Genomic DNA, 14,440 nt, shown 5'->3' with positions numbered 1-14,440 from the left:
ATGGATAGTTATTTAGTGAACTGTCCCTTTAAAGAGACATAAATATGATAGTACCATGCAATGCCACTTAGATTACACCGGTATTAATGTTTATTTGATATTATTTGTAATTGTTATGCTAAAAACAAAGCATTTTGGCTATTGTTTATAATAACTTATGCAACATTAGAGTATTAATGCATAATTATAATATCGAGAAATTGTATGATTACCCTTTTGCCAAAAAATTCTAAAACAAATGTTCATAAAATGTTGTAAAAATGTAAATGATCATCAAATCGAGTGATTACCGAGGCTTGAAGTTTGTATGTTAACCCGATTTAGGGCTCTATTCAATCCGTGGCGCTGAACAACCGCTTTATAGTGCGGTTGACAATTAAAGGCAATGTTCCCGCAGTCGCGGAGACTGCATTCATGGTAAACGCTGCATATGTCAGATCAATCGGAAATTGCCTTAACATCACGCGGATCTTCCGCAATACTTCGGCGATACGGATTGAATGCAGCCCTTAAATCCAGCCCTTAAATTGCATAACCTGAGCAACAACAAAAAATCCCCTTCCTCTTTCATTGTGATTGTAGTTGCAGCGTCCTTCCTGTCACGTTACCCCACTGCTACTCTTATAACAGAGCGTCTGGGGTTATGCTACAATGAAACCCTTTTCTAACACTTCTCCAACCTATTCCCAACACTCAACCACCCAGTTTACCATTGGTTAGCACTCTATGACTTTTGTATGTACAGTAAAAGCTGAAAGCAATATGTTGTATTAACCCTGAAAAAGCCTTGTTTTCTACTGTGTCAGTACGCTGCCTGTGTACAGTTTATGTGACCTTTGTGGCTGTGGCTGGGGTTGGGGCTGTGGCTGGGGTTGTGGCTGGGGTTGGGGTTGTGGCTGGGGTTGGGGTTGTGGCTGGAGTTGGGGCTGGGGCTGGGGTTGGGGCTGGGAGAGAGAGATAATCATGACTGATAGGCTAGCTGTGCTTCTTTTTCCCCTCGCTTTCCTTTTTTCTCATTTTCTTGCTCTCCCTCGTTTGCATTCTGAAAAGTTGAAAGGGCAACTATCTGTCCATGAATAACATGGAACCGAGTCGCTGGATCAGAGTCACTGGATCAGAGTCACTGGAACAGGGTCACTGGAACAGAGTCACTGGAACAGGGTCCCTGGAACAGGGTCACTGGAACAGAGTCACTGGACAGAGTCGCTGGATCAGAGTCACTGGAACAGGGTCACTGGAACAGGGTCACTGGAACAGGGTCACTGGACAGAGTTCACTCGAACAAGAGTCAACTGACAGGGTCCCTGTTAACAGGGTCACTGGAACAGAGTCACTGGACAGAGTCACTGGAACAGAGTCACTGGAACAGGGTCACTGGAACAGAGTCACTGGAACAGAGTCACTGGACAGAGTCACTGGAACAGAGTCACTGGACAGAGTCACTGTCATTGTTCCGTTGTTTTCCTTCTCCTTTCTACTGTGTTGTGTGTCATGCAGTCATTACATGGCATTGTTTTCTCCAAACCAGTGCTAGAACTGGTTTTTCTATTTATATTTTTTTGTCATGTCCTTCTCTAGCTCTGGTCCAGGGCGTTAGTGCACGTTCGGAGGCAGAGGCAACTCGTTGTTGTTGTCATCGCGATGAACCAGAGCTAGTCCTTTTCTACCTGTATAAAGAACCCCAGGTACCATGATGATGACTATACAGAGTCCCAGTAGCATTCTCAATATGAACTCCTTATTTTAGTGGTGAATCAGATGACTTTGTCTGGGGCTACGACAACAATGTGTGCTGTTGGGGATAAGGGAGGACTGGAGTTGGGAACCACTGACCTATAAAGGTCAACGTAGCCTCTACTACTTATGTTAAATAAACCCCTCCAGATGAGTTGAACCTGTCAGACTGAGAGTTTATTCYAAACACGCCTTGTATTTCTGTTTTTCTTTCTTAGTATCCTTGTGGTATGAGTTATGAGTGAGTATTTGTTTGCAATACTGCATCCCCTGTTTCCAGTTGCATTTATGTGGTTAAATGTTGCTCTATGTAATGTATCTAAACTACACAGCCAGCGCAGACACATGCACCCAACACACCGCGTCATTACATACTCAGATGTCATAGAAGGATATGGAATGGATTGTGTGCGTCCATTACAACTGAACTGAGTCCCAGGCATTTGCGTCCCAAATGACACCATATTTCCCTTTATAGTGCACTACTTTTGACCATAGCCCTATGGGTAGTCTCACTAGACATGTAGCTGTTGCCTAGGGCCTGGTTTTCTAGACTACACTGTGGGTGCAATTTTGGGACTGAACCCAACTCCCTATCTATTTATAACCTGCCTAATAACATGACTCTAGAGGGATTGAATTTCATACCCCGCTTTCTTTCCGTCCTTCCCTCTCTTCTCTCTTTCACTTCCTCCCTTCCTGTCTCTTTCTAGAATCCTGGTGTGGTGTGTTGTGGGGGACACTGTCTCTTCAGGAGGAGACCCTCAGAGAGGGAGGGGATGTCTATGTGTGTCCGTGTAAGCATAATACTATCCACCATTTATGACATCATCAGAAGGTGCCTTCATGCCTTGGTGAGAGCAGTAGTAACACCAGAAGAAGAGAAGGGACAGTGGGCCATGGAGGAGCTGCTGACCCCCAGACAACAGACTGCTAGGCAGATCAAGGCCCGTTTCCTGGAGGCCCTACAGACCAACAACGTAACGGAGGTCCTGGAGATACTGTACACCACCAACCTGGACATCGACACTGTGCTGGAGGTGGAGGACAAACGCATGGTCCTGGCCTCATACAAGCAAGGTAGGGTTGGGGTTGTGCTAGTGAGTTTGGATTCCAGACTAGGGTTGTGCATTGTAGGAGTATGCAGGAACTAAGGTAAAGGCATGGTTGTGATTTCATTCACGCATGGTAAAGGTGAATACTGCTGACACTGTTGACTGACTAATGTAGGCCTCCATGTGTGGTGCAACAAGGATATCAGTTTGCATTGGTTTAACTCTATGCACGCCTGCATTAGATGATACTTTACTGGTATTGTATGTCTGACAATGCATATACTCAGGGCATTGAAAGCAGATTTGTCGATAGGCTGCCTTGTTCTTTGCATTAGTTTAGATAGGTTGTGGTGGGTTATTTAACTGTCAACGGTGCTTATAATACAGGTGTTGAGGAGTAGTGTAGGATACCCCCCACTGGATGGCGCTAGACCTCCATCAGGCCCACTTAGAGTACCCTGAGTAGAGTGATGTCCAGGGAGAGTTTCTAGAGCTGGAAAGGGCACAAGATGATTGACTTTCTTGTTATTATTCTCCTCATGCACCAACATCACCCCTGCCCAGACCCACAATTCTCCTCATGCATACCATTATATTCACTCCTGTTCTTTGTGCCACCTTATATAATAACGCTAGGGAAAGGCTCCCGAGTGGCACAGCGGTCTAAGGCACTGCATCTCAGTGGTAGAGGTGTCACTACAGACACCCTGGTTTGAATCCAGGCTGTATCACAACTGGCCGTGACTGGGAGTCCCATAGGGCAGTGCACAATTGGCCAGTGTAGGCCGTCATTGTAAATAACAATTTGTTCTTAACTGACTTGCCTAGTTAAAATACAGCAATTACCCTTGCTATTAGGCAAGGTAACCGAATGTGCAAAAGGCATTCAGACACTCTTGGTGGAACATTTTCATTTTAGTAATTTAGGTAACGCTCTTATCCAGAGCGACTTACAGTTAGTGCATTCACCTTAAGATTTACTACATGACCAAAAGTATGTAGACACCTGCTCGTCGAACATCTCATTCCAAAATCATAGGCATTAATATGGAGTTGGTTCCCCCTTTTCTGCTATACAGCCTCCACTCTTCTGGGAAGGCTTTCCACTAGATGTTGGAACATTGCTGCGGGGACTTGCTTCCATTCAGCCACAAGGGCATTAGTGAGGTCCGGCACTGATGTTGGTCGATTAGGCCTGGCTCGCAGTCTGCGTTCCAATTCATCCCAAAGGTGTTCGCTGGGGTTGAGGTCAGGGCTCTGTGCAGGCCAGTCAAGTTCTTCCACATCGATCTTGACAAACCATTTCCGTATGGACCTCGCTTTGTGCACGGGGGCATTGTCATGCTGAAACGGGAAAGGGCCTTCCCCAAACTGTTGCCACAAAGTTGGAAGCACAGAATCGTTTCGAATGTCATTGTATGACACAATGTTAAGATTTCCCCTCACTGGAACTAAGGGGCCTGGCCCGAACCATGAAAAACAGCCCCAGACCATTATTCATCCTCCACCAAACTTTACAGTTGGCACTATGTACTGGGGCAGGTAGTGTTCTCCTGGCATCCGCCTAACCCAGATTCATCTGACGGACTGCCAGATGGTGAAGCACGATTCATCACTCCAGAGAATGCATTTCCACTGCTCCAGAGTCCAATGGCGGCGAGCTTTACACCACTCCAGCTGACACTTGGCATTGCTCATGGCTGCTTGGCCATGGAAACCCATTTCATGAAGCTCCCGACGAACAGTTATTGTGCTGATGTTGCTTCCAGAGGCAGTTTGGAAATCGGTAGTGAGTGTTGCAACCGAGGACAGATGATTTTAACTCGCAACACGCTTCAGCCCTCGGCGGTCCTGTTCTGCGAGCTTGTGTGGCCTACCACTTCACGGCTGAGCCGTTGTTGCTCCTAGACGTTTCCACTTCACAATAACAGCACTTACAGTTGATCGGGGCAGCTCTAGCAGGGCAGAAATTTGGCCAACTGACTTGTTGGAAAGGTGGCATCCTATGACGGTGCCATATTGAAAGTCACTGAGCTCTTCAGTAAGGCCATTCTACTGCCAATGTTTGTCTATGGAAATTGCATGGCTGTGTGCTCAATTTTATACACCTGTCAGCAACTAATTTGAAGGGGTGTCCACATACGTTTGTATATATAGTGTAGCAAGGTGGGACAACCACATATCTCAGTCATAGTTAGTATATTTTCTCAATTTTATTTATTTATTTATTTATTTTACCGTTATTTTACCAGGTAAGTTGACTGAGAACACGTTCTCATTYGCAGCAACGACCTGGGGAATAGTTACAGGGGAGAGGAGGGGGATGAATGAGCCAATTGTAAACTGGGGATTATTAGGTGACCGTGATGGTTGAGGGCCAGATTGGGAATTTAGCCAGGACACCGGGGTTAACACCCCTACTCTTACGATAAGTRCCATGGGATCTTTAATGACCTCAGAGAGTCAGGACACCCGTTTAACGTCCCATCCGAAAGACGGCACCCTACACAGAGCAGTGTCCCCAATCACTGCCCTGGGGCATTGGGATCTTTGTTTAGAACAGAGGAAAGAGTGCCTCCTACTGGCCCTCCAACACCACTTCCAGCAGCACCTGGTCTCCCATCCAGGGACTGACCAGGACCAATAAAGTAGGAAGTCACGTACGAGTGTTAGTTCACGAAAGGCAATCTATTTTGGGGGGTGCGAGGGTACTGTGGGATTATTTAAGATACTATTTAGTGTTTCAGATGTTTTCGGTAGATGGGTAGGGACTCTGCTGTCCTAGGTTCAGGGGGAAGCTGGTTCCACCATTGGTTGCCAGGACAGAGAAGAACTTGGACTGGGCTGAGTGGGAGTTTCCCTCCCGAAGGGGTGGGAGGACCAAGAGGTGGCAGACCGGAGTACTCTGGTTGGGGTGTAGGGGTTTGAGCAAGCCTGAAGGTAGGGAGGGGCAATTCCTCTTGCTGCTCCGTAGGCAGGTACCATGGTCTTGTAGTGGATGTGAGCTTCAACTGAAACTTGGAAAGGGTGAACACCGGCTGGGCTGCGGCATTCTGGATAAGTTGCAGGGGTTTGATGGCACAAGCGGGGAGCCAAGCAAACAGCAAGTTGCAGTAGTCCAGACGGGAGATGACACGTGCCTGGATTAGGACCTGAGACAATTCTTGTGTGAGGTAGGGTCATACTCTACGGATGTTGTACAGCATGAACCTGCAGGAGCRAATCACTGCTTTGATGTTTGCAGAGAACGACATGGTGTTGTCCAGGGTCAAGTCAAGGTTATTTGCACTCTGGGAGGGGGACACTGTGGAGTTGTAAATTGTGATGGAGAGGTCTTGTAGCGACAGGCCTTCCCCAGGAAGAAGAGCAGCTCCGTCTTGTCGAGGTTAAGCTTGAGGTGGTGGCCCGACATCCAAGCTGAGATATCTGCCAGGGACGCAAACATGTGTGTTGCCACCTGGGTATCAGAAGGGGGAAGGAGAAAAGTAGTTAAGTGTCATCTGCATAGCAATGATAGAAGAGACCATATAGAGATAAGAGGAGAGAGCCTAGAACCGAGCCCTGAGGGACACCAGTAGTGAGAGTACATGGTGCAGACACAGATCCTCTCCACGTCACCTGGTAGGAGCGGCCTGGCAGGTAGGATGGAATCCAAGAGTGTGCAGAGCCTAAGACGACCAGCCCTGAGAGGGTGGAGAGGAGGATCTGATGGTTCACGGTTTCGAAGGCAGCGTATAGATCTAGGAGGATGAGAACAAAGGAGAGAGAGTCAGCTTTGGCAGGGTGGAGATCCACCGTAACACAGAGGGGTCGAGTGTTGGTTTCTTGAGGAGTGGAGCGACTTGGTACATTTTGAAGTCAGAGGGGATGCAGCCAGTGGTCCGGAATGAATTGATGAGGGAAGTGAGGAGAAGGTCTCCAGAGATGCTCTGGAGAAGGGAGGAGGGGATGGGATCGAGCTGGTAGGTTGTCGGGTGACCGTAGCTCCCTACTCTCAGGATGCCATTGGGAGAGAGAGGGGAGATTGAGGCTCAATAATGATGGTTAAAAGTTATTATTTGTAATGTTTTTTTCACTACTCTAGGTTTCTGGTTGCCAGACTACAAGCTAGAGTGTTCTTGGGCGATGGCCCTCCACGTCTGTGTAATGTACAACTACCTGGAGACAGCTCTGGTGCTGCTGCAGAAGGGGGCGGCGGTTAACAGGAAGCCCAATGGGAAGACCCCGCTTCACGTGGCCTGTACGGTCGCCCACGGCGACTGTGTGGCCCTGTTATTGGGCCACGGGGCGAGGGTCAACAGCCTGTCTCTGAGTGGACACACACCACTACACTACTGTATAACTAAAGAGTCTGTGGACTGTGCCAAGCAACTCATCCTTAATGGTGAGAATGGATGGAGATTAAATAAAAGTGTTCAGTGCAGGTAAAATCATGTTATTTTGAGGTTGCCATGTCTTTGGATATGCAAAATCATATTATTAAGTAGGCCTACTGTACTTTTGCATTTTCTATCTCCCTGCCTCCTTCCCTCCCTACCTCCAGGGGGCAATGTGAACAAGCCCAGTCAGAGCAAAGACGAGGAAACACCTTTACACACAGCAGCCCGCCTGGGAATCCCTGAGCTGGTGGCTCTCTACATCTCCCACGGGGCCCAGGTGGACGCGGTCAACTCCCTCCAGGAGACGCCCCTGATCACTGCAGCCTTCTGGGCCCTGGACATCCGTGAACAGACCTACAGCGAGGACCACCACCTGGTCTGCCGCATTCTGCTGGACCACGGCGCAGGTGAGGTAAAACGGATTGGTGTTCTGGGTCACTCCTAACAGATTTTTATTTTATTTTTATTTATTTTTATTTCACCTTTATTTAAACAGGTAGGCCAGTTGAGAACAAGTTCTCATTTACAACTGCGACATGGCCAAGATAAAGCAAAGCAGCGCAACACAAAAAACAACACAGAGTTACACATGGAACAAACAAACGTACAGTCAATAACACAATAGAAAAAATCTATATAAGTGTGTGCAAATGAGGTAAAATTAGGGAGGTAAGGCAATAAATAGGCCGTAGTGGCGAAGTAATTACAATTTAGCAATTAAAGACTGGAGTGATAGATGTGCAGACGATGAATGTGCAAGTAGAGATACTGGGGTGCAATGGAGCAACAAACAAAAGAATAACAATATGGGGATGAGGTAGTTGGATGGGCTATTTACAGATGGGCTATATACAGGTGCAATGATCTGTGAGCTGCTTTGACAGCTGATGCTTAAAGTTAGTGAGGGAGATATGAGTCTCCAGCTTCATTGATTTTTATAATTTGTTCCAGTCGTTGGCAGCAGAGAACTGGAAGGAAAGGCGGCCAAAGTAGGAATAGGCTTTGGGGGTGACCAGTGAAATATACCTGCTGGAGCGCGTGCTACGGGTGGGTGCTACTATGGTGACCATTGAGCTGAGATAAGACGGGGCTTTACCTAGCAAAGACTTATAGATGACCTGGAGCCAGTGGGTTTCGCAACGAATATGAAGCGAGGGCCAGCCAACGAGAGCATACAGGTCGCAGTGGTGGGTAGTATATGGGGCTTTGGTGACAAAAACGGATGGCATTGTGATAGACTACATCCAATTTGCTGAGTAGAGTGTTGGAGGCTATTTTGTAAATGACATCGCCAAAGTCAAGGATCGGTAGGATAGTCAGTTTTACGAGGGTATGTTTGGCAGCATGAGTGAAGGATGTTTTGTTGGGAAATAGGAAGCCGATTCAAGATTTCATTTTGGATTGGAGATGCTTAATGTGAGTCTGGAAGGAGAGTTTACAGTCTAACCAGACACCTAGATATTTGTAATTGTTCACATATTCTACGTCAGAACCGTCCAGAGTAGTGATGCTGGACAGGTGGGCAGGTGTGGGCAGCGATCGGTTGAAGAGCATGCATTTAGTTTTACTGCATTTAAGAGCAGTTGGAGGCCACGGAAGGAGAGTTGTATGGCATTGAAGCTCGTCTGGAGGTTAGTTAACACAGTGTCCAAAGAGGGGCCAGAGGTATACAGATGAGGTCTGGGGCCGTACTGTATGTATCAAGCATCTCAAAGTAGGAGTGCTGATCTAGGATCAGGTCCCCCCTGTCCATGTTGTCTTATTGATTGTAATCTTAAAACCCCTTAGAGTCGATGTCCGCGCCTCCACGGAAATCTAATTAGAATATTTTTTTAAAGTGTCTGTTTAGGGCCTCCCGGGTGGCACAGTGGTCTAAGGCACTGCATCGCAGTGCTAGCTGTGCCACCAGAGACTCTGGGTTTGAACCCAGGCTCTGTCGCAGCCGGCCGCGACCGGGAAGTCCATGGGGCGATGCACAATTTGCCCAGCATCATCCGGGTTAGGGAGGGTTTGGCCGGTAGGGATATCCTTGTCTCATCGCACGCTAGTGACTCCTGTGGCGAGCCGGGTGCAGTGCGCGCTGACCAGGTCGCTAGGTGTACGGTGTTTCCTCCGACACATTGGTGCGGCTGGCTTCCGGGTTGGATGCGTGCAGTGTTAAGAAGCAGTGCGGCTTGGTTGGGTTGTGTTTCGGAGGACGCATGGCTCGGAGGACGCATGGTTTCGGAGGACGCCGAGCCCGTATGGGAGTTGTAGCGATGAGACAAGACAGTAACTAGTAACAATTTTTTTTTAAGCTAGAGATATCTGTTTTTTGCATTGGATGCATCTCAATCCACTGTATTCATATATGTAGGCCTTCTGCATCTATGGTGAAAGGTGACAGAGCTAGAGCAGTGTTTGTCAGACTATGAGACATCCCGAAAATTGGTCTTCTCACAGCCGATCTGCCAACTTCTGTCTGTAGCGTTCGGACAGAAAAGGCTACACACCCCTCTGTGGAAAGGTGAGACTCTCACGAACACGTACATGTCGGTTGCCCACAGGCCTCACAAGACTCGTCTCAAGGTCCCCGGTACCAGCTTAAAAATGTATGGAAGTATATATGGAGTGCCAAAAATAAGGCATAGGACAGATACTTCAGAACAAACTTCCTTCAGATTTTTGGGGGGACTATCTGTTGTTCCATGTAGTGAATCTGTTAGTCAATGCGTTTGTATGGGCTAATAGCAGTATTGCCAAAAATAGTTTTCATCAAATATTTTTTATAAGTAATTTTTTTATTCTTCAAGGCGTCTTAAAATTCAAAATGAAATAGCTAAAGGATCCTTGGTATGACTTTCTTAAAACATTTCCATATAGCTTAGTAGAACCCTACCCCCTCCTACGGCYTAGACAGGGCTTAGACTCTTATGGGTTAACAGCAAAACGGATCCTAAATCAGCACTTCACTCTGAGACGCTTGATACGGCACCTTATAAGGCTTGGATTTACATCATGGTTCACCTCGTCAGATGCATTATCCTCGTCAGGATGCAAAATTACTTTGCCTCACACCATATCTTCTAGGCATTTGTCTAGGTAATTGTGTATGCTAATTACTGGTAGAAAAAATGGAGGCAAACTACATTACTGTTAACCCTTTGTTGGTTCCAGACCCTAACCCTTTGTTGGTTCCAGACCCTAACCCTTTGTTGGTTCCAGGCCCTAACCCTTTGTTGGTTCCAGACCCTAACCCTTTGTTGGTTCCAGACCCTAACCCTTTGTTGGTTCCAGACCCTTTGTTGGTTCCAGACCCTAACCCTTTGTTGGTTCCAGACCCTAACCTGTATGAAGACGACTATAAGACAGCCCTGCACAAGGCCTCCTGGAACTGTGACCACGTGCTGATGCAGATGCTGCTGGAGGCGGGGGCGGACACTACGACCATGGACATCAACGGCTGTGAACCCATCCAGTACGTCCTGAAGGTCACCTCCGTCAGGCCCATGGCCATCCCTGAGCTCTGTTACCAGCTGCTGCTCAACTTTGGAGCTCCACGGGTCTACCCGCCGCAGTTCCACAAGGTAGGAGAAAGACTTTGGAGGTCATTAGAGATACCCGCCGTAGTTCTACAAGGTAGGGGAAATACTTTGGTGGTCAGCGGAGATACCTGCCGGAGTTCAATGGTGTAAAGTACTTAAGTAAAAATACTTTAAAGGACTACTTAAGTCGTTTTTTGGGGGTATCTGTACTTTACAATATATATTTTTGACAACTTTTACTTCACTACATTCCTGAAGCAAATAATGTACTTTTTACTCCATACATTTGCCTTGACACCCAAAAGTACTCGTTACACTTTGACAGGAAAAAACTCAAATTCACACACTTATCAAGAGAACCTCCCTGGTCATCTCTACTGCCTCTGATTTGGTGGACTCACTAAACACACATGCTTTGATTGTAAATTATGTCCCAGTGTTGGACACTGCAAGATTCACACAATTTTTTTTTTTTTTTWAACATTTCTAGCCTGTCTATGGGTAACAGGGTTGACATGTTGTGCTCGACCTGCTCAGTGTTCCACCACAAAACAACAGAAAATGTCCAAAAAGAGTAGAATCAGCTCACCTGCTTTTACACTAGGATTTGACTATTAGATATTCAATGTTTCTTTTGGAAAACTAATTTAAAAAATGTATAGTTTCTCCATAAAATGAGGGACAGACATTTTATGTGATTAGATGAATCACTAATCACATGGAATAAATAATAATCTTTGGAAATAACTAGGGCAATGATGGTGAAAACTTGTTGTACAATATTGGGGTTAAGTGGGTTCAAATCTTCCTAGAAGTCACAGAGGGACATGTAACAAATTTGCCATTTTAGCAAATCTTTATTAATATCAAAAATCTGATTTATAGAATGTTCTATGTGGTCTATATTAAAGGCCATGTCATTTCATATAACAGGCTTTTAAAATTCAATATTGGTGCACAATTTCTACTTAAAATGTCAAAGGAATGCAAAAGGTACTAATTTGGTGGAACAACACATTTGTCTAACTCTGTAGGTGTTGCAGGCCTGCCATGAGTGTCCCAATGCAGTGGAAGTCATGATGAACTCATATGAGCGGATCAAACCCACCAACAAGTGGAGATCATCCATTTCTGAAGCCTCCTACAAGGTAACCCACAAAAATACAGTGTAAAATCTCATTGTTGGACTTTGCAGTATTATAAAGTTAAACAAATTGAAATGTTGCTGACTTAGTTGCACACTAATCAGGACCAGTCTGAGACACAGTTAATATGATATAATCACCCCAAAGGGATTATGCACTGACATTAATTTATGCGTATCCTCCATATTATAGTGAATTTGAACCCGGGTTCAGTGACTGTCAACCCAACACGTTAGTCGTTACGCCCAGAGATCCAAACCTTTTGACAAGGTGTTGGGTTAAGGTCGCTACAATAGGTTTCTGTTTTGTTTCTCCAGCAACATGAGGAATTCTATGAGTCCATGTTTGCTGTGTGCTCCAACACTCCTCGTTGTCTGATGCACCTGGCCCGGTGTGCTGTCAGGAGGGCTATGGAGAACCGCTGTCACACTGGGGTAGGGACCCTCCCCCTACCTCCCCCCATCCAGAGATACCTGCTACTGGAACCTGAGGGGACCTTCTATTGATGGACTTACTGACCAGGTGTTTGACTGAATGATCTATCTTTAGAGAACAGCTGCCCTGAGTGATACAAGAGAGACAGTATCTGATGCTATTAGTAGTAGTATAGATGGAGGGTAGTTTAGGTTAGTTAGTGCTTAGCTAGGTGCACAGGTATACAGCACACTGCCACTTCCACACTCTATCCCTAGGTGGCAGCAGCAACCGGGTCAGGTGCTAAGCTCTCCCAGGAAGCCTCGATAAACAGTGGATTGCTCACAGGTGGGGGCAATAAGTGACTGCAGGTGATTGCAAAGAGGGAGGTCGGCCAGCCAGCGTTTGTGTAAAAACTTGTTGTGGGCCTTTTGTATATTATTTTGTATATCACTACTTGAACGAATGCCAACCACAAGTATAGAGTTGAGACAGAGATCGACCTGAACTTGGTAAGTTTGCTGTCTCCTCGGGCACATGTATTCAACACCTGGCCCGCTTAGTCTTTCTTCTCATGTTAATGCAGACATTTAGACAGATTACAGATCATTTAGCCAAGCCTAGGACCCCTAGACATAGAGTGTAGTGATAAATGAAGTCTGGCCAGGTGCTTTCCTAACACTATCACTTAGGTCCAGTCATTAAAACAGGAAATAACTTTTTTTTTTAAACGGTACTAAGAGATGCTGTAGCTGCTGTTGCTGAAAGTGGAACCAAAAGAGATGATGATAGCACTGCCTAGCAGTTGAGGCTAACACTGGGTCAAACACACTGACTGGATATCCTGATCTTACTGTAGACTCCAGTCTATTGTGATAATGACATATGAGGACATTGGTCTTCTTTAGCCCGATGTGGTGGATTAATGGATGTCTGTTTGACAGATGGATGGATGTATCAGTCTGACAGCTGAAGTTTCTTTCAGACATTAATACTGGATGTCCTGGTCTATGATGTCACTTGTTAGTGTGACGCCAAGGATCCACTGCAGCACTGACTGACTTCAGGCTGTCTGACTCTCTCCCTCCCTCTCTCTCTCTCCCCTCTCCCTTTTTATATTTTTCTCCTTCCCTCCCTTCTCTCTTCTCCCTTCCTCCTTCTCTTTCTTTATCACTTCCCCCCTTCTCCCTCCCTCTCTCTGTGTGGGTAACCTCATGACTCACCACTGCAGAGTGGATTTCACCCAGCAACCAGTGCACCCTGCTCTCACGCGCTCCTTTCAAAAGGACAAATACTTGGCAGTTCACTCAAGACATTTCTCAGTGTGTTTCCATTCACTTGATAGTGCTGACAGTGTGTTGCACAGACATCATCACAGGGACTCGCTATCTTTAGATCTAAGACAAATGTTTTTGGAATACTCTGATAATGACTGCGTTATCTAAGGTTGTGTTATTTTGAATCATTTTTAGGCAACTGCAATCTCTGTGTTTACATCTGCCCAAAGATAGGCAGTAGACCAGCTGGGGGGAAATGTATGACTTCTTGAAATAGTTAGCATTGCACAGATGTACAGTATCCTACAGCATGCACTTGGAGACTTATAAGTTCAATAAAGCATCTATTCAATGACAACACAGCACACAAGAATGATGTATGGCCTCTAAATAGCTTCCCCCTTTGTGTTGATCCTCTCCAGAGTACTTAAGATGAAGTAGTTAACTCTTTATGACTGAGCTCCTATCACCTTTTAAGGCTTAGATGGCTCTGTATATTGTATTAAATGTAACCTTTACCTTCAAGCTCCATACCCMAATGTCTTTATAATGGTGGGTCTATTTCAATCAGCATTGGGTATAATTTGCGATGGTGGGAATATAGATAATAGCAGAAAGCATAGAGGGAGCACTTCAGAGACTTAGGCTGAATAGAGCAAGACGTCTAAGCTATTAATCCTTCTGTTAGAGAGGAGATACCTCTCGCGTCGCTGAGAGGTGAACTGGCAGCCGTACACTCAGAGGCTGAGCAACAGGGTTCTGTACTTTACATAATGAGGAGAGAACAAACACAATGGGAATGAATGGAGCAGCCAGCAACTCTCCATCTGTATAGTCCTGTAGTCTCATAAACCAGGTATTATATATGAACAGATGAAAGCTCTATAGCGAAAGAGCAGAGTGGTTTAGGAA

The 14,440-nt window shown here is 46.0% G+C and overlaps 1 protein-coding gene across 1 annotated transcript; it reads left to right on the top strand.

Moving 5' to 3' along the window:
• Window positions 1-2,196: 2,196 nt before the first annotated feature.
• Window positions 2,197-13,964, top strand: asb4 (ankyrin repeat and SOCS box containing 4). Its single transcript, XM_024135571.2, has 6 exons — window positions 2,197-2,814; window positions 6,874-7,173; window positions 7,333-7,575; window positions 10,487-10,734; window positions 11,727-11,840; window positions 12,155-13,964. Exons 1-6 carry the CDS (start codon window positions 2,514-2,516, stop codon window positions 12,341-12,343), a joined length of 1,395 nt encoding a protein of 464 aa, XP_023991339.1. The 5' UTR covers window positions 2,197-2,513; the 3' UTR covers window positions 12,344-13,964.
• Window positions 13,965-14,440: the final 476 nt, after the last annotated feature.

Source organism: Salvelinus sp. IW2-2015, unplaced genomic scaffold (assembly GCF_002910315.2).
Source record: "Salvelinus sp. IW2-2015 unplaced genomic scaffold, ASM291031v2 Un_scaffold495, whole genome shotgun sequence".
Taxonomy (NCBI): Eukaryota; Metazoa; Chordata; class Actinopteri; order Salmoniformes; family Salmonidae; genus Salvelinus; species Salvelinus sp. IW2-2015.
The sequence above is the reverse complement of the archived record's forward strand: the minus strand, read 5'-3'. Positions and strand labels throughout refer to the sequence as shown.

Excerpts from the sequence above, each read along its gene's own strand:
- asb4 (XM_024135571.2), top strand. The coding sequence starts at position 2,514 with ATGTCTATGTGTGTCCGTGTAAGCATAATACTATCCACCATTTATGAC. Across the intron at positions 7,174-7,332 it reads CAAGCAACTCATCCTTAATG|GGGGCAATGTGAACAAGCCC; the intron begins GTGAGAATGGAT and ends CCCTACCTCCAG. Across the intron at positions 11,841-12,154 it reads TTTCTGAAGCCTCCTACAAG|CAACATGAGGAATTCTATGA; the intron begins GTAACCCACAAA and ends TTGTTTCTCCAG.